Source organism: Conger conger, chromosome 11 (genome assembly GCF_963514075.1).
Source record: "Conger conger chromosome 11, fConCon1.1, whole genome shotgun sequence".
NCBI lineage: Eukaryota > Metazoa > Chordata > Actinopteri > Anguilliformes > Congridae > Conger > Conger conger.
In genome coordinates, this window is record NC_083770.1 from 20,950,244 (window position 1) to 20,977,519 (window position 27,276).

A 27,276-nucleotide genomic window follows, 5' to 3' on the forward strand; every position below is an offset into this window, starting at 1 on the left:
TTACTTTAATAAATGTTTGACTGTGATACACACTGAAACAAATAAATCATTCCCTAAATGTGAAAATAAAAAGGGACAGAAAATTGGCTTTTGTCTCTTGATGACATATTTTGTAATGTGCTGTGGAACGTGTAAAAGTACGAACAAATCCAATAATACATCACAGGAAGCGTGGTCAACTTTGTACTCTCCTTAGGGGTCTTGATGTGAAAGACAGCTAAAGGATAAACAGTCTAAACGACATAATCCCATTTAATAAAACTGTCAGATGAATCTTGCCTGCTGAACACACTGTCATTATTACAGGTGAATTGACTCCTCTTGGTGAGAACCGTGTCGGAATTTAGGAGTGATTTTGGTTAAATTGAAACATCTTGCTGCAGGTCACTTCTCAATTGAAAGATTTCACAAATGTGTGGAAAGACAGAACACCAAGTTGAACAACAGTTCATCCTGTATGACAGCCAACAGTATGAAACAAACAAGACAGAATCGTGATCATGCAAATGCTAATAAGTATTGAATAAATGGATAAATGAGGCTTTGATTGGTCTCTTGAATACATCTCATGGAATTTTCCCAAAACCCTGGCTTTTTTTGCACTGCTTCATGCTCACAACCAACAGAAGCCTAGCCTGGCCTTGTCAGGTCAGTGTAATGGCTTTTTATACATTGAGGAATCACCTTGCTTAAACCCTTGTCAGGTGCCTTACTATCATTAATTTCCTCGTACAGATTATTACTGTGTTCAGCAACTGTGTTTTCTCAGTTCACACAAGACTCTACAGCAACTGTCTTAAAACAACTAATGTGCCAACATAATCCAATGTAATACAGTATTAACATTCTTGCTTGACTATTTACAAACACATTCTGGATTGAGAATTTCCAAGTACTTGAATGCTACGGTAATTCGCTATAACACAATACTAAATCTATGCTACCAGCCATACTGTATAATGTACTAAATTTGTATTATTTTGGATTCTTTGTTCATTTTTTTATTCTTTTAATTTTATTCAGATGACTGCTATATGACTGCTGTAGTGACTTGTAAACTGAAGAGACCCCTCTTTGTCATTCTTGTTCCGAAACACTCAACCTCAAAATTGCTGGCGTGCAATTTCTCAGAATTTGAGGCTGATGTTGATTTTGGCTGGCAGACGCTGTTGAGAATAGAAAGAGACAAACATCACTGGCCAATCAGACCAAGGTTTGTCCTGAATGATCTCTGATTTGCCCCTTACCAAGCAAAGTAACCAGGAAAACCCTCTTACTTTTGTCATCACTGTAGTGATTGCCATGACAACATTTTGAGGTTTACCTTTACTAAAAGGTGGACAAGTAATATTAGTGAGAAGATCAGATATTTGCATATACTGAATACTGAACTTGTCAGGGAATTCCCATAATTCTGAAATAAGTGACAAAACTTCAATATCATGTCTTTCAGAATTTTTTTGGGGGGGTTTCCAACTTCCTCAACTTTTGATTTCATGTATTACTGTAAAGCAACTTGTGATAGTGTCTATTTAAAAACAAACTAATATTAAAATGAATACATACATCAAAATGCATGACAGCTAACAAATTATATATAGCAGCATATTTGTAGTTTGCATAAACAATATTCCAACAAAATTTTGACCAGTTACTTCACGAACAGACACAATACATTTGTACAGTACAATACAGCACTTCAAAATGATAGCATTTTACAAGCAGCTAAGGCTCTAGTTTTTTAGCTATTCTGGCAATTTAACATTGCCTTGCTTTTTAATCCAATGCATTGCTAATGTGGTCAAGTGCTTGCAAGCAGTGTTGATCCATGAATGTCACAATGAAAGCACATGCATTATTCAAGACCTTAAGATGTTTAGTATTATGATGTCCTCACTATAGTAAGTGATGCACTTTAGATTAATTAGGAAAGCATTGTCATTTGAAGTATTTGTGTAGTTGTGTACAGTAATAGATAATTGTGTGTGTACTGTAATTGTGTAATAGGTCATTTTGTATACAAAACACATTAAAATGCTGCATATTTTTTCCTAGAAATTATGCTTCTTGTGAACAAGGTTCTTTTTTTTATTCACTGAATGAATACAGATGGGAACCAGTTGTAATTTAGAAATGTAAATGTTACCCTCTACCATATCCTGGAGACTGCATTTAACTAAGAGGATATGAGCAGTGCAGTGCCCTGTTGTAACCTGAAAAGACAAATAAGCTGTATTATTTTTTCTAAAATGATGGGTCAGCTCCTGTTTTTAACCATGCCTACTTGAGAGTTGAGGTGAGATTATTCACAAAAGCTAAGGGGAATTATATTGCCATGATTCCATGGTTTTGTAAAAATGCAAAATTGTTAATTATATATATATATATATATATATATATATATATATATATATATATATATATATATTTAATGTCCAATATTTACTAAACTTCCTGAAATCTTACTTTCTAGCACACATAGCTAATATAATACGCACATAGCTTGTAAAAAATATATTCAGGAATACCTACTAATATTACCACTAATATTTCATTTTGAGCAAATATGTATTAAAAAACTTAAATTGAATATACATACTATTCTAGTAATTGATGTACTGAATGTGTGAATGCACATAGACAACAGTGCAGTCCCTGGGAATGGAATGAAAGCATACTGAAATAACACATAGATAATTAATTACTGGTGTCACTGCTTTCCGTACACTGGGCTATGTTGAGCTATAATCCTGAAATGGCACCATTGACAAGCTCCAGGCACTAAATGACCCAGCTGTAGGAGGCCATGTTTATTGTACAGTGACTTTGAATAGCAGGCCTACTCTCTAGCCGGATCAGCAGGCTTTTCTGCTTGAGCAAAATATCACCAGTTTATACCGCCACCAAGCTCTGAAATAATGTCATTTTCAGTATGTTTAAACACAATGATGCTTAACTGGAATATTCAAATTTCCAGAACCAACTTACTGGTTGATATTCTTGAGATGATTTATGAATATGTACATGTAACAATTTGAAGTCAGCATTCAATTTTGAATAATAGATCAGATAATTTTGGTATTCAAGGTTTACATATCTTCTCAACATACAGGTATGGTGCAAAATATAAAATGAATGTGTATAATATGTCATATACCTTGTGAAATACTGGTGTGGGGCAGCACAATGGTGCTGTGGATAGTGCGGTCACCACACAACATCGAGGTTTTGGATCCCAGTAGAGGCCTCTCTGCTTGGAGTTTGCATGTCCGTGTGGGTATCCTCTGGGGTTCTCTCGCAATCTACATGCATGGAGGTTAGGATAATTGGAAAGTCTAAATTGGCCGTAATCAGAGTATATTGTGTGAGTGAATGTGTTCCCTGTGATGGATTGGCAACCTGTCCAGGATACTGTATATTCCTGCCTCTAGTCCAATGCATGCTGGGATAGGTTCCAACACTCCCCTCCCCCCAGGAGTAAATGGGCTAGATTATGGTTGTATGGATAGAATACTGGTGTTTATTCAGATTTTTCTCCTTTATGTGAAAGCAGTTGTCAACCACTGATTGTGCTCACTGTTGACTTTGGTAAAGTCAGTAAAGTTCATCAATTGTGCAAACTCAGTGCTCTGGGAGATTGATGAGTTTATTTATTATGTAATCAAAATTTCCATCATACATCATATTTTACCCTTGACATACAGGCACTTGGGGCCTATTCTGTTCTGCCGTGCCGTATTTTAAGCATTTACCATGGAAGATTTAGCCATCCAACTCTCTGGGGAAAGTAAACCTTCAACTATTGTGTAATATTTGACCACTTACCAAGGTACATTTCTGAAATAACCACTTTCATTGGTTTGATATGTAATGCCTCAGTGCTGTGCCAATGGAACTTGAAGAAATCATTATGTGCAAGTTACAAAATCAACCTTTTTACCACTGGCTCCTCAAGAATTAGAAGAAAGAAAGTTGTATTCTTTTCTTCTAGGTTTTCTGTTGAGTGTAATGCTTGACTGATGATCCGAAGCGGTTAATGATTGCGCTGAAGAAAGGGAAAGAGTTTGCCTGGGGTTCTATGCTTCTAGGAAATTAAAATTAATGGAGCTGTAAGTTTGAATATTTATAAGCGCTGTGTACCAAACTGTCATTCTCACAGGAATATTTGTTTTAAAAAAAGTTCACAAATGGAGAAATACGGCTTCAATAATTCAAGATACCATTCATTAATCCCTCAAAATGAACTTATGTATCTATGCATGAACATGGAAAGAGATTAAATGCATTTCTCACATGTAAATAATATTCGGGTTGTCTGCATGCAAAAGATGAAAAATGAATAAGCCATTTTAATTAAAAAGCATCTATTATTTTATTATAGTACAAGTGTCATGTTCATATTTCCAAGCAAGGGTATTGTCAAGCATTGGCCAATTGTCCTATTAAAAGTAATTTAAAAGAGTCTCAGATAAGAAGCTGTGCCTGAAGCAATGAGGTTTCATATTGTAGACTATCCATTATCTCTCCGTCCACAGCATTTATTGGGCTAATTACCCATTAATAAGGTGATAGGAAATAGCCATTATGATGTCTAGGTATTGGGTAGCTTTAAGTATACATGTCACTATTGTTTCATTGAATTAATCTGGCTTTCGTACTCAAATTGCCTTTAGTAAGGTGACAGGTAAAAACTATTTAGATGGTTATACATACACTCACTGAGCACTTTATTAGATATTTCTGCTGCTGTAGCCTATCCACTTAAGAGTTATGATGCGTTGCATGTTCAGAGATGCTCTTCTGCATACCACTGTTGTAATGTGTGGTTATTTATGTTACTGTCACCTTCCTGCCAGCTTTGATCAGTCTGGCCATTCTCCTCTGACCTTGTTCATTAACAATGCGTTTTTGCCTTCAGAACTGCTGCTGAACCACTCAAACCACCCTGTCTGGCACCAACAATCATTCAACAGTCAAGGTCACTCAAATCTAATTTCTTCCCCATTCTGACATCCGGTCTAAAAAACAGCTGAACCTCTTGACCATGTCTGCATGCTTTTGTGCATTTAGTTGCTGCCACATGATTTGTTGATTGTTTCATTAATATAATCTGTATTCATCTGCAGTTCTCTCAAAGGGTCCATTCAGTCTCCTTGATATTTATTTATTTTCCATTACAAATCTGGCCTGCAGGAGACATATGAGATGATTAGGGCCCTGCCACTGAAAAAAGCAGTGTATGCGTATATGTATTCACAGTATCTAAAATAGAAAAATGTGCTTCTGCATGCTGATGCTATGTCCACGTGAACATGCATATATACAGCATATACTGTATGAATCATGCAGAGGATCCAAAATGTGCATTCAATTTCCGACGCAGCGCTTAGAAGAGATGTTTCTACATCCAATGATTGGAACATCTGAAGTGGCAGGTGCCTCATAATCAGGGTCTGGCATTTGATATGCGTATGCGCTCCAGAAGCGGCAGGAGGCACTGTGCGTGGCAGCACGCACACACTTTTCAAATGCACAGAGCCCAGTCTATGTCTGTCAGCCATGGGAGAAGGGCAGGACCGGGCATCTGTAAATGGGAAAATCTCGGCAGAGAGCACAGCTGTAAATTACACATGGGCGCGGGTCATATCAGCAGTGCCCGTTCTCAGCTGCCAGTCACAAACTCAGATAATGCACCGGGATGTGCCCGTATGCTACTATCCAACACATTTCCATTTTCCACATAAATTATGAATAGATGCAACAAACAGTGGGAAGTCAATTAGGACCAAAAGGAATCGGTGTTAGGAACAGATAAACTTTGTTTTCCCACACTCTGAGTATCCACTGAGGGGGCAGGGAGCAGTCTTTTACTGCAGTGCAGGGTTTTATAAGGTGAACTCGAGATTCGGAAGAGAGTTTATTTATTTATTTGTTTTTCTTTTGCCTGTTGTGGTTTCAGTCAGTTTTGTTCTTTTTGGAGTAAACTCCTGTTCAGGAATGTATTTTGTTGGTTGAATTTGGAGGAACGGCTCACTGTCAGGGTGCAAAGTCTATTTGGGGACACCATCAAAGAGAAACAGTTTTCTGGCTCCTCTTATCTTTTTTTGCAAAAATATTATTTGGGTTTATGGTTACCTTACTCCCTGGGAATTATGCAAAATTGTACAGTACAAAGATGCAGCACTTTCCATTGAAGAAGGTGACATTTTAGGTGAGCTGCCTACTCCTTCTGCCTTTTGGGATTTCTGTAAGTTTCTGCTTTTGCATCATGCACACCCACACATACGCAACAGCAGGTTAGGTACTGTGAATTTTGAAAGCTTTGGTAAGGGATGGGTTCAGGGATCATAACAAGATATGTTTCCAAATTAGATATTGATGTAAGAAAAATAAAATAATATTTTTAGCCAGCTAACATGCTAGTAAAGTAGAACTCATATGCCCTAAAATGCATTGGGTCAGATAAGTATAACAATACAAGTATAATAAAAATAAAAACTATGAAGTTTTCAAAATGGAGAAGAGGAAGGTGATTTGCTCAATAATGGTCAGTTTTATTGAGCCCAGCTATTATAAAGATTTTGTTAGGACCATTGAGAGCAGCTTAAGAATAATTTTTGCCTATAGATTCTCTATCACCAAGCTGAATATTCAAGACACAGATGAGAAAACCACCATAATTAGCATTGTATAAGCTGTGTATGTTTGCTCAGATAGTTTTGTTTTGAGAAAGTGTGTATATGGTTATGACAACGAGCCTCCAGACAAGAACCCTTTCATAACCCTTAGCCGTTGCAGGGGAAACCACATCATATCTTAGCAACAGATGCTAAATACAAAGTGATACCTCCCTGGCATCTGTCACGCAGGAACATACTTGATGGGGACTTGCTCGCTCTTGTGACATCCTTAGGAAATGTCTCTGTCTCAGTTTAAACAGGATAAACCGATAACAACACATTTCAGTAGACAGTGGAAGCGCAACCGAATAATTTATCAAAATGGCCGTGTAACAGCAGGCCCTGGCAGGGATAAAACATTAGCGGGGGGAATAAAGCACCTGCCACCATGCCCCTCCTTTGCCCTTCAGAATCAGAACCATCCAGATCTAACTCTTGGCCCAATCTTCACTAGCTCAGCAGGAAGCGTTATCCAAAGCGTTGTACTATTAATGCTTCTCATTCACCCATTCACACACACACTCACATACCAACAGCAATTGGCTGTCATGCAATGCACCAACCAGCTTGTCAGGAGCAATTGAGGGTTAGATGTCTTGCTCAGGGACACTTTGACTGGCAACCCTCCAACTGTCAGATGGCCATTCTTAACTCCAGAGCCAATGTTGCCTATAGTTTACTACCCTGTCCCAGGCCCACAGCTATGAATTCTCAGGCCTGGGACACAATATAAAATATATTGGGAGGCCCCTAAATATATTTTGCAGCAAATGTATTTGCTGCAAATTTTTTCTTCCTATTATTTTACCTGGGGAGATCCACAAAGAACATGTTTCACTTTTACATTTACATTTACATTTTAGTCATTTGGCAGACGCTTTTAATCCAAAGCGACAAGTGCATAGGTTCTACCATAGTCAAAGCATCACATCCAGAAACTAGCAAAATACACAGGAAATGCTGTTCTAAACATAGATAAACATAGATAAACATAGGCATATTGCAAGAATGCCCTGGAAGCAATGCCAGAGAGTTGCAACTGGGGTGAGAGATTCTATGTCGTATTCTATGTCGTATTTGGTGAACATGATTCAGCTTCTCAAATTCACCTCCTTCATTTTCACCTCATTTGTTTTCAATTTTTATTATTTTTCACTGCTTTCATTCTTCCAGCTTGTCCTCGTATAGCAGAGGTGGCTTTTTTATTCAATTAGCTGAATCAGTTTCCCAAAAGACAGGATTACGCATGCCGGTGTTGGTGGGAACGTCAGGAGAAGCTCAAATAGATTGTGTAGAAACAGAAGTGTCAAAGGGGCTAATGCTATAACATGTCTTATAGCCGTCATGCAGAGTTCAGGGCCTGCCTCTCGCCCTGCAGTGAAGACGCTGTTCTGACTCCAATCAGTCGGATAGTTTACAGACATTTACAGACTTACTAATGCCTGTCAGTGGTGTTTGGTGAGCTGAAAATAAATGGGCGATAACCCCCCTTAAAACGAATCATTGGTCTCGCACTTAGCAACACACTGATTATTGTGATTATTACACTGATATTCACTAAATATTCAGCACATTCTTAGGCTCTTTAAGCTATTCATAATTTATTAGTAATAATAAAGAAATGCAAAATTTTTGTGTCTTCATTTTCAATTATTATTTTTTTCTGATTGATATAACAACAACTATATTGCACAAATTATGTCAAATATTTGTTATACTGTGTACTCAGTGCAGAATAGAATGTATGATATTTTCATTAGCAGTGTATTGAATCTCTATGCTTAATTGCCTGCTCACAGGAACAACCATTTATTACTGCATTATTTTTTACTGTGTGGTTCATTTAATTGAGTTTAAGTTCATTTTGAGATATATTTCGAAAGTTTAAAAAGCCACAGATCGGTTGAGAAAATAACAGATGGTACAATGTTAACTATATTTACAGAAAAGACTGATGAGCAGACTTTTTGTGGATTTTTCACAGCATGAATACCGTGAGGGACACAATGGGTTTGGTTTTCCTGGATTTGGCTCTTCCAGAGGAGAAACTTTTCCAGCTCAGTCAGGGGAGCAATAGGATGCATAAGTATAGTAACAGTAAATATACTGTACAGTATGGATTTGGTGTTGTCTTGGTGCAGGATAAAGACTGAACTAAACTATAAAGAACCACTGGTGAGTCTATGAGGGAGCAGAATGGCTGCATACTCATTAGATTAATTTTATTTGTCAGCTATCCGCACAGTAGCCATTAACATCATGTCTAGTTTGAACATTAAAGCACTGGCTAAGCACTTAGCTAGAAGTGAAGCATGATTGCAAGAGAAATGAGAAGGACTTACGTACAACATCAAGATGAAGATAAAAGTCCAACATGAAAGTCACAGAAGATCAAGATACGAGATTCAAGCATTACATGAAAGTGACCTTCATTGGGGGTAGCCCTGCAGGGTTGCTGTTTTTTTGAAATAACACAAGATATTATTATCAAAAACTGGAATGTAATATTTCTCTCAGTCATGAAGTGAAGGGGAAGGTTGGGTGTGTGATTGCAGCATCTATTCCCATAGGTGAAGGCTGATACCCACATCTCCTCCAATAGAAACATGGCACAGGGCCGCTAGCACTGAATCAGAAAATGGTGACTCCTGTGTCAAATCCCCCATCCCCCCCCCCCCCCCCCCCCCCCCCCCCCCCTCCTGCCCCCACCAACTGATACCTCTCAGCCCATGAATATCATTATAGTCATTTACAAAATTAAACTGAGAATCATTATGTCACCTTGATATCCGGGAGATGAATGGTAAGCCAATATCCATTAATGGTAAACACTGCATGCCAGTTGTTCCCTAGAGAATCTTTTTTAACAGACTGCAGCAGGTAAACATTCCAGCAAAATATTCTGAAGCCAGCCAGCTGTCTTGTGTTTTGAAGTCTAACCCTGTTCCTCTCCCTTGCAACTGTGCCCTCACCTAGCTGGCCCAATAGGATGTCTGCAAACATTGGCACAAGCTGGCATCATGCTGCTGGTTTGGGAAGTATAATTGGCCTGATTAGAGGGTGGAAGTAAAGATAAATAAATGATGACTTCTTCTTAAAGCCAGCCATTTTAGCAAATTATATTCTAATAGCTATACATTGCTATCTTATCATGGGTAGTGACTCTGCAGGTTCTTAGGAAAAGCAGGGTAGATAAATAGAATGGTAAATGGTAGGCATTAATATAGCGCCTTTATCCAAAGCGCTAAACAATAGATGCTTCTCATTCACCCATTCATACACACACACCAACAGCGATTGTCTGCCATGGAAGGCACCAACCAGCTCGTCAAGAGCCGGTTGGTAAAAAAAACAACTTGAGCTCGAAGGGCCATAATGTAAGAGTCAAAACACAAAGTGGAAGTGCTCGCTAGGATACTGCTCTTCCAGTACTCTCCTGGCAGAAGCAGAGAGAGAGAGAGAGAGAGAGAGAGAGAGAGAGAGAGAGAGAGAGAGGGGGAGGAGGAAGGAGGAGAGAGTGAGGGAGAAAGGGAGAGGGGGAGAGTGAGGGAGAAAGGGAGAGGGAGAGAGGGAGAGAGAGTGGAAGGGGGAGGGGGTGGAGAGGGAGGGAGAGAGCGAGGGATGGTAGAGAGAGGGGAGGAGGGAGGGGGGGAGAGTGAGGGAGAAAGGGAGAGGGGAGAGAGTGAGGGAGAAAGGGAGAGGGGAGAGAGAGTGAGGGAGAAAGGGAGAGAGGGAGAGAGTAGAAGGGGGAGGGGGTGGAGAGGGAGGGAGAGAGAGAGGGAGGGGAGAAAGGGGGGAGAGAGAGAGGGAGAGAGTAGTAGCAATCACTGCTGATTGGCCACACCCACATAAGCACACCCCAAACTGTGCATATGGAGTTTTACAAGCCTGTCATGGACATGGCACACAATTGGCACAGAACTTGTTTTTGGACACAGTATTCAGTGGTTAAACCCTGCACAGGCAGGATGGTCCATGTCAAAGAGATAAAGACAGGTAGCGGTCAGCCTTACAAGAGCAGGAACAGCAGAGCACATTAGGCTGACATCAAGTCATACTTGCAGACCCAACCAAGCTGTCCTAAGACTAACAAAATTATTTGTGTGGGTGAGCAGCCCTGGGGGGAAATGTTAGTGATGTGATTTTTGAATGACGATGGCAGAAAGCGGATTGTGTTTGGGTGTCTAATGGAACGATGGGTGGATAATTCAGCTGTACAGATCTTTGTGTGATGCCCATCCTATTTATACTCTTCTCTTTCATACTAATCCCCCTGTGCTGGCTAAATATCTGCTTGAATACGTGCTTCCGGTTCAGTAGTGACATTTCACCCAGAATGGTTGTGGCCTAGTTTATATTTAATGTACGATGGATAGATTTTCTTTCATTTCATTCACCCAAATGGTTCTATTTAAGGTGCCTGTGATATAAAATGTGAATGGAACTGTCAATCTTTCTTGTTTTCAAATTGCCGTCCTCACTGAAGAAAAGGGCACTTATTACCACCTGTGTGTGCGTGCGCATGTGTGTGCGTGGGTCGGTTAATGTGTGCATGCGAGTGTGTGGGTATATATTCAGTAATGTTTATGCCGATGAGTGTGTAGGTGTGCGTTTGTGTGCAGTATGCATGTGTTAATGGGACCATCTGGTTGTACATGCAGTAGTTTTTTTTTTGTGAACAATGTTTTTAACATAAAACACAGTACAAAATCATAGTCTGCACACACACAAAACATAAATACCCAGCTCTCGAATGGATCTGATAATTGTGGTCGATGACTTAACTGTCTTTACAGAAGCACCATTTAATCTTGCAGGGATCTTTCAAAAGTAGCAATAGTTTAGATATGACGACCACATGTTTATATAAGAAATATCTGGAGAAAACCATGCCCGAAGGTATACATGCAGTCATGTTAATGGCAGTGTGTGTGTGTGTGTACTGTGTGTGTGTGTGTGTGTGTGTATGTGTGAGTGCACGTGTTTGTGTGCATGTGTGTCAGTGTCAGTTGGCGTGTGCATGTGAGGGTATCCACGTCAGTGTGTGGGTGTACATGTTGTAGTTTTAATGGCAGGGTATGTGTGCTTGTGTGCATGTGAGTCAGTGTCAGTTGACGTGTGTGTGTGAGTGTATATGCAGTAGTTCTAATGGCAGTGTGTGTGTGCTTGTGTGCATGGTATGCCCATATTCTCTAATTGCTGTGCTGCGTCCATCTGGCTCATTTCAGGTCTACAAGCAAACTGTGCCCTCACATTTACAGCCATTTATGGTCCAAAATCTTTACCTTTCCCTAGCTGTCAGCTTTGAGTTAACTGTCCAAATATTTCTCGCCTTGGTCTTGAAGTTTAGCAGTTTGGTTTAATGTATAAATATATTTCACTGTTGGGTTTCCCCATTTTTTATTGCTTACCTACTGTATGCGCAGTAAAACAATAATTACATTAAAGTCTTGTCCAACTTAGAGGATGTAATGTTGAAAATTGGAAATAGCCGACCATATTATGGAAGCAAGTGCATGTATCACAGTAAAACACTTGTGCTAAAGGTGCTATACAAAATAAAGTATATTTATTGTTATTGTTCATCTCTGGTATAGTGTGTGGATTATATCTGCTTATACTGTAGGTATGTGTTTTCTCATAGTAATAACCGGGTAATGGAAAGCATGCTGATAGGGTGGCACTAGGCCATCTTACACATTGAGATTTGCTCCTGAGAGAATCAGAGTTGAAATTATATCATCATTCTACCTCTGCCATCCTCGAGGCCTTATCGTCAATATCAAATCAACAGAAACTCCGGGGTTCTGTTCCACACAGAAGCATCACAGAATTATCCTAGATTGTTCAAACGACGTACAGCACTGTGCAAAAATCTTAGGCACCGATATAAAATTCTGTACAGATAAGATTCTTTCAAAAATAATTCAATGAAAGGTCCTAAATAAACGTACTATACATTCTACATTACATTTTAGTAATTTGGCAGAATAGTTAAAAACTGAATCAAATAAATATTTTCTGTGACCACCCTTCGGTGTTAAAACTGCATCACTTCTCTGAGATAGCCAACGCTGTCCTGCAGTTCTATAAGACAATCAGCAGGGAGGTTGTTCCAAATATGGAGTTGCCACAGTTATTCTGCAGACTTTGGTTGGCTCCTTGCTTCTGATCTCAGACAGCCTTGATCAAGTTTTTACATAAAAAGTTGCCAATTGCTTACAGCAATATGTTACTTTTTAAATTAAATACAAAAATGTCTCTGTAAAATGTAATATTTTGGAAAATGAATACTTGGAAATCTGAAATGTGTTCTTTTATACTAACACACACAAAAATTAAACATATATATAATAAAGTCTAGGCTGCCCAAGACTTCTGCACAGTACTGTATATGAAATAGGGTCCAGGGGCCTGTTTCACAAAGCAGGATTACCGAGTTAAAAAACCCTGGTTAAACCCCAGAACTCAGTGTAGTTATTCATCTAACTCAGTAATCCTGCCCTGTGAGACAGGGCCCTGCCCTGCATTTTATTCCCCCATCTTCTTAGTTTTAATTTACCAGATCCAAAATGTAAATAATTATGTCTCAACATAGATGCACCCCTGGACAAGCACAGAGTCCTTTCTTTTGAATTAAACTTAAACTGCCCACTGCCTACTATAGCTGTGGCATTTGTGGCCTCCCACTGTGTAAAATGACCGCAATACAGCGCAACATTAGCAAAGATTGCCTGTGCACAGATGGAGAGAACAAATTAAATAGATAAAAACAGTTTGTTTGAAACTCCAATTTGGAGTGGCTAGCTTCATCCAAAATTGATCAGTAAAATAACAGCAGCACTTCGTTAGGGCAGGAACAGCAGATAAGCTTCAGGTTACTGTGAGCTACCGAGTCGTGGGGGCACACTTTTCCACACAAGCAACGCCGGCATATTTTTGGGTGAATAAATAATGACAAAGTAAAACATGGTTATTTCACACTTCAGCTTAGATTTTTTTCTCTTGTAATGACTTGGTGGTAATGACCACAGGTAATTATGTCCTAATACTGTATGCAAAACCATAGAATTGGTGGTGAATAAAATATGAACCGAGGTGGCAAGTACCGCCAGAAAATGCTTAGACTCTCAAAGTGCTTACTAAAACTGCATGTGGGTGCGTGCTTGTGTGTGTCTGTGTGTGTGTGTCTGCGTGTGTGCGTAGGAGTGGCCCAACAGCTGAACCCTTAATATCCTGTAATTTCCTGTATTCTGTCTGTTAGTTTATTCTGTGCTTTTTGTAACTTTATTATTTTTCATATTCATGCCTGGTGTCCGTTTACATTCATTGCTCATTGCACTCATCTTCCCCTATGATGTCTGGGTCTTTATGTAGTTCTGAGCCCGAGTCACTACCCTGTCTGCATGATTCACTATTCGGGTGTCTTCGGAATGTTACGGTTTCCCACGATTCCTTCTCTGTCTCGCTTTACTTGCTTCCCACTTTCTCTCCATTCATGTTTGTAGATAGCACTAATCTACTAATCCCGACTAACATAGAATTTGTTCAGTACTAATTATATTAACACACTAATATGTTTGTCTAAGTAACTAACTAACATTCACTAGTTTTGGGTATTTATAGTTTAATCACATAACTAACATATTGACATTCTCCCTATTTCTGCACTACTCTGTAGCTCCACCTCCCTGTTCTATCTCTGATTGCCTGCCTTAATTCTGCAAACTGTTCGCACCTGTTCTCTAACTATCACTGCTTTCCTTAAATCTGTGCAATTGTCTACTCCTTAATCGGGAGCCATTTGTATTACATGTATGTCTATGTGAATCCAGCCCTGTGTCTTCGTTCCTCCCTCATTATTGAATGATTGCCCTTTCATGTGTCTCACCTGATGTCTATTTGTTAGACTGGCCTCACTCCCATGCCCTGCCTAGGTTGTCTCATTCCTCTGTGTATATTAGCCCCAGTCTGAGTCTTCACATTTGTCAGAATGTTGATCATAATTTTCAGAGCCGATTTTGTGTAAGCCTGTAATTTTTGAGATTCCTGAGACACCCTTTTGCCTGACTTCGAGTTTGCTTATTCCCTTCTATTTTGGTTGCCTGTGATTTTTGATCCTCGCTTTGTTTACGATTCTCCCTGTACCTATCTCTGCCATTCTGATCACCTGGATTTTGACCTGTGGACTGTTTTTGTGACTTCCCTTCTGCCTCTCGATTTGGCGGTGTGTCTATCTGATTACCTGGCTTTGACCCTTGGACTGAATAAAGACTAAAAAACTTTGGAATACAGTTGTCTGCGTTTGGATTTCTGGCCTCGAGCGTTACACATTTTGTAAGTTCAGTGGCTTACATCATATTTCAGATTGCATGTTTATAGTATTTCATTTAAATCCACTCAGATACAATATTCAGCATCTGTTACCCATTTTCACAACAACAAAGGGAAGTCTCTGAATTATAAACTTGGATAACAAGCAGTGACACATTTTCGAAATGGTTTACATTTTAAAAATACTGACAGGCCCACACAGACTGTCATTGTCCCATATACTAACATTCACATGTGCACATTGGTAAAGCCAAGAGAAAATGCTTTCATTTGAGCAGGGATTAAATCTGACATCACCCAGGGGTTTCACAAAGCAGGATTACTGAGTGACCTGATAACTACACTGAGCAAAATCCACAAAGCAGGATTACTGAGTGACCTGATAGATACACTGAGCAAAATCCACAAAGCAGGATTACTGAGTTAGCTGGATAACTGCACTGAGCAAAATCTACAAAGCAGGATTATTGAGATTGCTGGATAAATGCACAGAGCCCTCCAAAATCTGGAACATAGACTGAAATAAAAAAAGCTGTTCCAGGTTTTAATTTGTGCAGTTATCCGGCTATTTCGGTAATCCTGCTTTGTGGTACAGGCCCCAGGTGCTGAAGTTACCAAAATACGGGCCTCGTCGTACTTCTGTCTGTACGCAGCCTTCCCATATCTTAAGTCCCATGACTTATTTTTATTAAACAAGACCGTCTCCTCACACCTGTCTCTGGAGGCATATTATCACTTGTGCAAAGTTACTTTGATAATGACCCAATGTCACACTAAAGTAGCTTTCATGCTTCCAATGCAATCTCCCCCATGAAACCACTGCTGCTCTACTGGGCTTTTGATATTTTGGCGAAGATATTGAAAGAATACCTCACAATGTTTTCTGCTGCCACTCCCCACGGTTACCTAACATATAGACCTATAAAACAACAGCATGGGCTGCAAATACCATTTAGTTAGCTGTGATACATATTTCATTAAAAACTACATTTTGCGTGGATGATGGAAATTATAAATGATGATGCTTGGATTCCCTAAACATTGGTTAAAAATTATATTAATTGCCAATGTGACATAAAAAATTAATTCTGAGAGGACAGAACAATTATGCCATGCCCCAAAAAGATGATACTGTGCTATAGCCTAGAGGCTAAGGTGGCTAAGGTGACCTGGAGGGTTGGTGGTTCAAGCTCCAGTGTAGCCACAATCACATCAGTGCAGCTGCTGGGCCCCTAACCCCCACATTGCTCCAGGGGGAATTGGAACCGGTTTAGTCTAATCAACTGCAAGTCGCTTTGGATAAAAAGCATCAGCTAAATAATTGTATTGCGCTTCTCTGCAAGATAAAAAGTAGGAGTATTCTTTTTGAGTGTGTGTGTGTTAGTTCCCAATTGGGATACTGCAAGAAAATAACTGTACCTAGGGAGGAAGGGGAGGGGGTGGGGGGTCCCAAACAGAATGATTTGACCCAAACAAAATAGAACTGTTAAAAGACGGTAAAATGGTTGACGGATTGTCCTGTACCACTGTAATAATGTTTTGCAAAGCACAGCCAAACAGTTGGCATCAAGGTCCATGCCATATTTGCTGGCTGGGGCTGTAGGTAACCACACTATAGGCTACCTTTTATTAATGAGAGCTCATTACTGCACAAAATAAATAAATAAACATAAACAGTGGTGAAGAACGTTTGAAAAAAATTAATATAGAAAAGGGAAAACAATTAAATATGCATGGTAAGCTGGCCTACGTGGAATAGCCTGGATTAATATTTGAACAAATTTAATGAAAGCCTTCGGGCAGGGAGCATTATAAATGGGAACTCCCACCTTGCGCTGCCCATGGCTTCAATTGATTACAAGCGCAAGAAGATGAGAGCGGGGAAACAGGTTTGAAGAAGGACAAAAAAAGAAATGAACCAGCCTCTTCCAGCCTGCATGTGGTTCACTGTGTCTTGGCAAGGGCTGAGAAGACAGGGATCTGGAGAGGAGCTTCCATCTCTGCTGGAGTACGGCCACCGGGAACCACGCCAGCAGCCCAAACGGGATGCCAGGGGCAGATCCACCAAGTGTGCATCGGAGAGACCTTCCAGTTTAAAACGACAAAAGTTCAGTCAGACAACTGACAATGAATTAAGCGATATTTATTGAGGTTTAATGGAAATGTTTGGGATAGGCTCTGCCTCTCATCGCTCCCTGTAGTAAAGCCTGCCAAAACAGGGAGTGGATACAAACCAAAAGAAATGTTGAAGGCCTGAATTAGGAATAGCAGGATAATTTGAGCAAAGCAGCCAGCAAAAGAGACAATGACAGCATTCCAAAGTACATTACATTATTGGCAGACGCTCTTATCCAGAGTGACATACAGTTGATTAGACTAAGCAGGAGACAATCCTCCCCAGGAGCAATGCAGGGTTAAGGGCCTTGATCAAGGGCACTACAGCTCTGTGGATCTTATTGTGGCTATGCCGGGATTGGAACCACCAACCTTCCATGTCCCAGTCATTTACCTTAACCACTACGCTACAGGCCGCCCTGTAGTGTGCAGCAGAAAGAGTGCAGCAGAAAGAGCCGGGCAGCGCAATGGCTTTAGCATGCAGAATGAACCAGGCAGAAGGCCAGTTTTGTATGATTGTATCAGGGCAGATGCAGCAGCTAGCAGAGCACACAAAATGAGCATGAACAGGTAAGGCTGGTGCTTTATATTGCCCCTCTCATTTGTAAGCATCATGAGAGGGGGTAGTACTTCTCCAGCAGTCTGCCCAAACTAGCTCCACATGCTTAGCATCATATTAAAAAAACAGGTTTATTATAATGAGTTTGCACCTCGAATGTGCAGTGAATGAGATTCTCACAGATAATTATTTTCCACGAAGTGGAGGAGAGAACAGTTTCTCTATCCAAGCAAGTGTGCATGGAAGGGTGATGCTGCATTAGTATTTTACTTCACGGTTGTGATCGTGGCAGCCTAATTAGTTTAGCAAAATTACATGGCTGTATGAAATTGTATGGCTGTATTATGCAAGAAAATACTGTGATTGTTAGCCTATAAAATTTTCAACCTGTGGAACTTGGGCTATGTGATCATTGTATACTTTCATTTAGTACAAAAACAAAAACACAAACACAAAAAATAATACAAAGCTTATCTGTGAAAATTCAGAGTTTTCGCTTCAGTGATTTCAGCAGTTTTCTACACAGGCAGCTGTGGCACAGGGTGGACGTATTTGTGGTTCTTGGGACGTGAGTCTCTGTGGGGTTTGGGTGGGGGCTAACCACACAGCAGCGCTGCTCATGGTGGTCGCTACAGAGGCTGGACCTCTGTAAACGGGCCTAATAGCATCAGGCCACATCTGAGCTGATTACCCATCAGCCTCAGCGGTGCGTGTCCGTGGTCCTGATGGTCTCCTGGGTGACAGCCTGAGCTTATTACCCATCAGCCTCAGTGCCCTGATCATTCTGGAAATGATCCACCCCAGTTCATATGGGCCAATAATGCCAATTTTTCTTTTCACATGACAAGTTGTTTGCCATATCTGTGTCTCCATAAACATTGAATAGTTTTAGTTTAGTTCAGTTTAGTTTCATGTAGTTTACTTTAGTTTAATAAAATGTCATTCCACCAGTGATGACTGCTCTCTGGCTGCGTTCTACTTGCAGAACCAGTGTTCTTGCAATTGCCAAGCACATTAAATACCCTGATTTGACGATAAATTATATTAATTTGATGCTTTGGGCAAAGTCAGACAAATGAGAATAAATAGACAAATAAGTGTGACACATTGCAAATCATTCATTTTATTTTGCTCTAAATGGCCAGTTCAACTGTTTTATTAATTCAAAGTCTTCGATTTCACAACCACAAGCTACAGTAATGTACAAATATTTGGGCACCCCTGGTCTAAAAGCCTTTTACAATTAATATCTAAGTGAACAGAAGCGAACCTGAGCTCTAAAAGGTTAAACATTACACATTTCTTAAAATTTTAAAGCAAGATTACTTTTTTAAATGAAAACCTTCATCTGTCTTTCATGGAGGTAATTAATTTTGTGTTGTGTTTGTTCTTTCTGGCAACTCTGCCATGTAGGTCTTGTTTAAAGTGCATTGTATTGTTGTCCTGTGAACAGCTAGACCTGTTTGCTACTCTTTTTTGCAGAGTTTTGCAGTGATGTGAGCATTTCTTATCAGGTCTCAGGCTGAAGATCTGAAATCTTTCTTGGTCTTCCAGACCTTGCCTTGACTTCAACTATTCCATTCATCCTCCATTTTCTAATAATGTTTCTGACAGTGGAAATAGGTAGTTAAACATTAAGAGAGTTTTTGTACCCTTCTCCTTCTTGGTGGAAATGAACGGTCTTCATTCTGAAATCCTTGGACAACTGTTTAGAGCAGCCCATGGTTGTTAACACCAGACAGAACAGCCAATTATTTTCTTTTGTTTTAGAATTTATAAACAGTAAAAAATGAAAATAAAAAGTAATCTTGCATTAAAATGCAGCAAGGTCTCATTTTTGCACCCCACTGTATTTACCATTTACAGACAGACACACACACACACACACACACACACACACACACACACACACAAACACATCAGCATGATTTCATGAAAAAAAGAAGACTTTAGTCTTCAAGTAACCAGAACTAAAACAGAATTTTAGATAAAAGATCCCCCCTTGCGGTACCACTTTTTTCTGTTGCACCAAAAGCATTTTTATTTACAGATTAAGATGTGCCGTCCCTTGGAAATCATCCCTGCGATTCTAAGGTGGCACATAGGAACAATACTTTTTTCTCTCCCCTGCCAGCAAAGAATCAGACTAATCTCTCACTATGCTTTGGCAACTCTATGCTTTGCAAGAATTCAGGGCCTTGCGGGGGTAAGTTCACACACCACACTCTGGCTAAGTCAGAGGAAACTTGGGCCTGCACAAAATTAATTGAAGAAAAGGCCCAGGGCTCTCCTTTCAAGGTCCTTTGGAGTTCAAGAAAATGCAAATAGTGCTCCAAAAATGAAAAAATAAAAATCCCTACAGATCCACAATGAGCTTTGAAAACCCGTTCTAAATTATAGCACTAGCAGTGAATGCTAGCCTAGCCAGGCTACATGGGCTTTTATCTAATTCAGTGGGCTTGATTGGTGGTGTGGGGGGGGGGGATCTTTTCCACCTACTATTGCATATTATGTTTCTTGTCCTGTTCCTCAGCAAATCCCCATTATATGCAAATTAGTTCCTCTCTAGCTGAAACATTACTCTGTTTGCTAATCACTCACATCCTATTATAAATGAATGAGTTCTAAATTAATATGTGCTATTCATTAAATTATTGAGTATTTTTGGCTGAGTCAAATTTACTTCACTGCATTTATAAAGTGCTCTCATTGAATTCACTTAATTGAATTAAATTTGTCAAATGAAACTTGGTCTCCATATGCAGCCAGAGAATCAGGTCTGGCCCGTGAGGCATGTTGATATTCCAAGGAATGCGGCTAATGATGTGTTTTCAAGGTATCAGAAACTTCTACTGATTTCCAGAAAGCCATTGAGCTGCAGCTTATGGCATTATTATATAATTTCATTAAAGAAAGAATTGGCTCACTATAAAAAGCCAATTACCCATATAAATACAGAGAAACCTGTCTAAGGTGATCACCCAGGGATGTAATGAAAAATGGCAGTCATTTGCAGGTGCCTGTTCCACCAAAGCAAGCTTTATTGTGTTAATGTACAACCAACATCAGTTTCCTTGGCAATTTTCAGACTCTTTATCACTTAACTTTATCACTTAATTTCTTTTTGTGAAGTGCCAGCATAACTGTCTGACAAGCTGCCATTTTCAAACCGATGCTTGGAACTTGGACAGGGTAAGAATATGATCCGCAATTTTGGCACTATACCTTTAAATATCTACAGTAGCAGACAAAAGCCAGCAGATCTAGGTTATCTATGATGATCCTGTACATAGAAGAGACTGCTATCAGACCAGAATATAACCTTAAAGGGCAGTTCACCCAAAAATGAAATGAAGTATGCTTCCTCTTACTCAAAGTACTATCTATCCATCTAGATAGTTTGTGCCAAAGCACACCTGTATTCTGGACCAAAGTGTCAAACATTGGCCTTGTTCGAAACATCTTCCCATCCACTGTGTCCTCAAGATATCACCGAGCACTTTATTAGGTATTTATTAGACTTCTACTGCTGTCCACTTAGAGTTATGATGTGTTGTGTGTTCAGAGATGCTCTTCTACATAACACTGTTGGAATGTGTGGTTATACGCGTTACTGTCACCTTCCTGTCAGCTTTGACCAGTCTGGTCATTCTCCTCTGACATCTCTCTTTAACAAGGTGTTTCTTTCTGCAGAACTGCTGCCCACTGTATTTTTTATTTTGTTTGTTGCAGCATTCTCTCTCCAACTCTAAAGATACTCACACCACCCTGTCTGCCACCAAAATCATTCCACGGTCAAAGTCACTTAGATCACATTTTTTCCCATTCTGATGGTTGATGTGAACATTAACTGAAGCTCCTGACACATGATTGTATGCATTGCACTGCAGCCACACAATTGGCTGATTAGATAATTGATGAATAGGTATGTATAATAAAGTAAAAATGTTCCTAATAAAGTGCTTGGTGAGTGTATATATGTATGTATAGTGTGTAGTGCTTGATTTCGGACGTAGCTTTTGTTTCTTTTTCTTAAGAAAATGTGAAGTAGATAGGCTATGGCTGGCCCCACACTCCAGCGCAGTAGATGGTGGTGTATGCACCTCACAGGTCGTTAAAAGCCATCAACAAAATCCAAGGAAGAAGAAGATCACTAGCCGCGCCCGCTATTAAAAATAGCCAGGCTAACATTAAGTAATGGATACACATCCACACATCCTGAACTGTTCGTTAGCCGACGGTTCTGTGCGTATTCTTCCAAAGAAATGTCGCGATTATCAACCAGGAGTGAAGAAATAAGATGAGGACGCTGATATACAGTATGCGCGCCCTATAGGCATGTTTCATTAGTATTCGAGTTAATCTTGGACGTTACTTATTTCAATTTTATGATTATATAGTTACATATTAAGCTAATTACGGTCCATATGCTGAAGGTCACAGTCTTTCATTGGGACAAAAATAAACGGTCTTTCCTGTAGGTTGTTAGCTGGATTGCGTGTCTTGAAAAGATGAAGATTCTAAATAAGGCTGAATTACGGCAGGCGGAAAAGGTTCTGCAGTCATACTTACCACGAAGCTTCATGGTAATGTACATTTTATGTAGAGTATTTTCACAGGTTCCACAAATAAGTGAAATGATAATTAAAATAAAATAAACAATGAAGTGGCCTAGACGTTGAAAAGGATACATTAACGGGTTCATTTAAAACTGATTTGAAGCAAATGTATTTTTATATGTAACAATTGCACTATATTCAGTCATGCCCTTACTCAATATTTGAGTATTGTTAATCCATGCAGTCAACTGTATGTAACATGTTTAAACTTTCAGACTGTGAACTGTGGTTATACTGTGTGAAGTACACATTATTACAAGATCTGTGAGTTGGAACACTTTTGTATTTTGTCCAATAGGTTTATGGATTTCTGTTTGGTATGAATAGAAACAAACCACAAACTCTGGAGGTTGTTGTGGACTCCTGGCCTGATTTTAAAACCATCATTTTTCGACCACACCAAAAGGTGAATACATATTATTATGTACAGTGAGCTCCAGAATTATTGGCATCCATGATAAATATACACAAAAAATACTGTAAACAAAAAATGTATTGGCATAAGCTTTATTTTGCCACCTGTGTAAAGTAGTGTGCTTTATTAATGTAACCAATAAACCAATAATAAATAAACCAAGTCTCTATATTTCCCCCCAAATCTGGTTTATTACACAAGTATTGGCACCCCTGGTGTAATACTTTAAGCAACCACCCCTGGCAAAGATGACAGCCATGAGTCTTTTCCTATGATTTGTGATTTAAATTCACTGATATCTTTGGGTTTGTGCTTTTATGGGGCCCCCTCTTTAGTTCAGACCACCAGTTTTTAAGGGATTTGAGTCTGTAGACTGAGATGGCCACTGCAGAAGATGGTTGCTGTCTTTACTTAACCATTGCTGTGTGTATTTTGCTGTATGTTTGGAGTCATTGTCCAATGTGGGCGGCAACAGGGCGGCCTGTAGCGTAGTGGTTAAGGTAAATGACTGGGACCCGCAAGGTCGGTGGTTCGATCCCCGGTGTAGCCACAATAAGATCCGCACAGCCGTTGGGCCCTTGAGCAAGGCCCTTAACCCTGCATTGCGCCAGGGGAGGATTGTCTCCTGCTTAGTCTAATCAACTGTACGTCGCTCTGGATAAGAGCGTCTGGCAAATGCCATTAATGTAAAAAATGTCCTGGTACTTTGTTGTGTGAATTTGTTAATGTCATGCCCCTGGACCATGGCAGCACCTCCAAAGCATCAATGATCAGACCCCCTCCATATCAGACAGTAGGTATGAGGTGCTTGTTGCTCAACATGTTGATGGTATATGGGCAAAATGTTTTGACCTCATCTGACCATAGCACTCTTTTCCAGTCATAATTCCAATGACATTTGGCAAGCCCCAGATACTTGGTTTTGTCTCTTCCAAATTGACAGCTTTTGGATGACTTATTGATGACAAAGGGATTTTGCATGCTTGTTACATCATTTGTATACTCTAGTGCAAAATAAAGGAATTAAATGACACAATATAGTCCCTAAAGACCGAAATTAACTAAATTAAATAAAATTTTATTGACAATTTTGCTTTGTTTGATTTTATTTACAATAATTGTTAGGGCCGTCAATAACTTTGACACCTGTGGTTTTTCATGAAAAAGAAAATCTAATTCAAAAATGATATTACTCTATAAAAACATGAGGAAATGTATTTGAATAAAAGTACATAGTTATGTTTGAACAAAACATATAGATTCATATATAGTATATGTTGTTTATAACATCTAACCTTTTATTAAGGTTTTATCATTTTAAGGTCATCTATTAAGGTGGCCAATAATTCTTGAGCCCACAGTATGTGTATGTAGCCCACAGTCACATATTCTCTTCAACTAGTAACTTACATTTTTAAATTAATTTAACATTGTATGTATTCAATATGAATAGATATTGCATGAGTTCATAGTCTGAGTAACTGATTGTCTCTTAACTGTATGAACAGAATGAATACGCCCTGTTTCTTAGTAAGGTTGTGACCTTCTTCAGTACTGATGAGAAGATTCTTAAGAGAATGTTGACAGAAGACAACATCTTAGACTGGAATCAATACTTCGAAATGATAGGTGGATAATTTTCTTTTTTCTTTTTTAACATCTCTAACCATTGCAGTCATACCTTATTATTATTATCATTATTATTTAATTATTAGTTTCTCTTGTTTCCAAAGGGATTGACATCTGTCATGTCACCATTTTGAAGGGCATCTCTGTCAAATCGAGACAGTGGTCTGTAGAACATCTCCTGGAATTAAAAGACCCGAATCTCCTTCCTCAACTGAGAGTCAACAGGTACTTTGGGTTCATAGAGTTGAAGTTGACGCCCCCTTCCACAGGTGGTCCTTGTGTTTCTGTCTGAAACATACCCAATCTTCTCAGTGGGACAGAGCACTCGCTGTTTGTAGGAGGTCCAGGTTCAGCTGTTTATTGACTGTTTATCAAGTTTATTGACCAAATGAAATGTCACTGTCCTATGTGTTCCTGTCCTTCCCCACAGCGATTTGGAGCCCAGGATCTCCTCCCTGAACGAATCCCACATCAGTTTGGTGAATAAAACCTGGAAATACGGAGGCGATGAGAAAAGCTTCCAACTAGTCAAACTTCTCATAAGCCACTTCCCCACTTGTTGCATCACTGATGAAGAAGGCTGTCCAGTCTCCTGGGTGCTGCTGTATGACTGCTATGCCATGGGAATGCTGTACACTGCCCCTGAGTACAGGAGGAGGGGCTATGCCAAGATCCTGATAAGCACCATGGCAACGAGGCTCCACTCCCAGGGTTACCCTGTGTACTGCTACATCCAGGAGGAGAACCAGCTGTCCTACAGCCTTTTCAAGAAACTGGGCTTTACTGAAGACCCCTCCTACAGGGCCGTCTGCTATGAGTTCAACCGCTAAACCAGTATTTCTTGTTAGGATCATTACAACTGCACTCAATAAGAACTCAATGTAGCTCTCTGCAATATAGCACTGCCTGACGTAGATTAGTGTGTGACAGTTACTCCTTTTCGGATTAAGATGACTTCAAAATGTTGAATTGTAAATCATTTTGAGAGGATAGGGGGGAATATGTTGACAGTGAATTCTGGTCACAATCTTTCAACACAGAAGTGGGAATCTAATGACTGCCCTGGTGTAAAATCCAGCTACCAACTGTTTCAAAACCTAGCTTGAGCAGTTTGGCTATTCGGCTGTTTGACTGGGCTTTACTATGGCACTTTAAATAAATTGAAGCAGTCGATTGTACAGTTACTGTAACCTCCCTCTCCTTTTGTCTTGGGTCTGAATTGGTTGCTCATATTAAGGTAAAAAACAAAAACCAGCAGATCTTGTGGCTCGCCAGGACCAGGACTGAAGATCACTGGCTTATGCAGTCCTATTACTGAGCTGCTTGTGGTGTAGTGGTGATGTCTGTCTGACTCTGTCAGCACCTCCTCTGTAATGACCCCAATGCTGGGAACAAAGTCAGAAACTCCAGTAAGGCTACAGAAGATGTATGCCCTTATCCGCCCTTACCTCTGAATGCCCTTACCTGACCTTACTTTGGATGACCTTACCTGCATGGCCAATTTAAAAAGACACACTCAACAGCTCACAGCTGGGGAGCAGTATCATTCCAGAGCCTGCTGCTGTGAAGTCAGTCCAGGAGGGCCTGCTGCCCAACCGGCCTTTGATGAGCCATCTTGAATCAGTCTTCCAGCCAATCATAGTTTGGCAAATTACACAGCTCAGAGTAGAAGCTAGAAATGTCTAGAACTGGGTTGTCCAATCTTATCTAAAAACGGCTGGTGTGGGTGCTGGTTTTTGTCTTAGCCCAGCACTAACACAGGATGAAGATGCCAGTCAAGATGTCGATAAGCAGAATCCGGTGTCTTAGTACTGGTCTAGAAGAAAAGCCTGCACCCCATACCGGCCCCTTTCAGATAAGATTGGACACCTCTGGTCTAGAATATAGGAACTAGCCTTTATAGCAGTGGTCTCAAGTGCCAAAAAAAAATGCCTTGGAGGGCTGTGTGTATGCAGATTTTTAATTCCAACCAATTAATGCTGCCTTAATTGATTACAATTACTCATTCAGTCATATGCATTCGACTGCATTATGCACAGTTATGTAGACAACACAACACGTTATGTGCAAACCTACAGCCCTAATTCAGCCAATAATTTAACTAATTATATAATCAAGATCCGAGGCTGGAATAAAAACCCACATGCACACTGGCCCTTCATGGCCAGCTAGTTTGAGACCACTGTAGGAGCTAGAACCCTTTATAGTTTGTGCCACTAAGGCTCCCCTCCTTTTGTGATAAGTATGCACTGTAGTACAACAGAGTTTTCCTCAGTAGTTCACTGAGTCCATCTCTATAACTCCACATAAAATGGAATGCCATTTAGGACTTTCATGGCAGACAGCAGTTCACAAATTACTGAAATCCATATTGAGTTTACGATAAAAAGATTCAACGGTTTTCCACGGCACTCAAAAGGATCCGCACTAGATTTGATGAATTGTCCGCCAGCTTTAAAGGTTCACCTATTCGCGTCGCTGCGGTGTATCTCAGCACTTTCGATTCAGAATGAAATTTGAGCAGTTACCGCAGTGCTCCTCTTTTTTTTAAACAATCTATCTCGCCAGCTTCCAAAGTGCTGATGTCAATGTAACACTGTATTTCAGAACAGAAAACTTTCCAGAATCAAATTAAGGTTTTCAAAGTTAGACTGGGGTAACAAAAAAAGAAGGAAAATTGCCTACCATTAGGATGTGAGAATGAACGCAATGGAGGCAAAAAAAATCAAAATAAAATACTGCACAGTCCTTAATGAGTAGTCTGTTTGTGTTGTAGGCATTTGTCTGTAATTGGAAGGAAGTGCCATCTGTGCCAGTAATAGCTTCTTTCTGGGGTCATTGCAGGTCCCAGTTACAGTTGGGGGGTCCTGCTGTGCCAAGGCCCAATATCAAAAGAATGCCTGGTAAAAAAAAAAGAAAAGTGAA

General features: G+C 39.8%; 1 protein-coding gene across 2 annotated transcripts; it reads left to right on the forward strand.

The window, feature by feature from the left end:
- Positions 1 to 21,882: 21,882 nt before the first annotated feature.
- Positions 21,883 to 25,704, forward strand: LOC133141217 (glycine N-acyltransferase-like protein 3). Of its 2 annotated transcripts, XM_061261692.1 has the most exons (6): positions 21,883 to 22,007; positions 22,170 to 22,274; positions 22,606 to 22,713; positions 24,231 to 24,351; positions 24,456 to 24,576; positions 24,782 to 25,704. In XM_061261692.1, the coding sequence occupies exons 2-6, from the start codon at positions 22,200 to 22,202 to the stop codon at positions 25,179 to 25,181; spliced, it is 825 nt and encodes a 274-aa protein (XP_061117676.1). In that variant the 5' UTR covers positions 21,883 to 22,007; positions 22,170 to 22,199; the 3' UTR covers positions 25,182 to 25,704. The 2 variants fall into 2 exon arrangements, with proteins under 2 accessions (XP_061117676.1, XP_061117675.1); XM_061261691.1 differs by having other exon boundaries at positions 21,928 to 22,274.
- Positions 25,705 to 27,276: the final 1,572 nt, after the last annotated feature.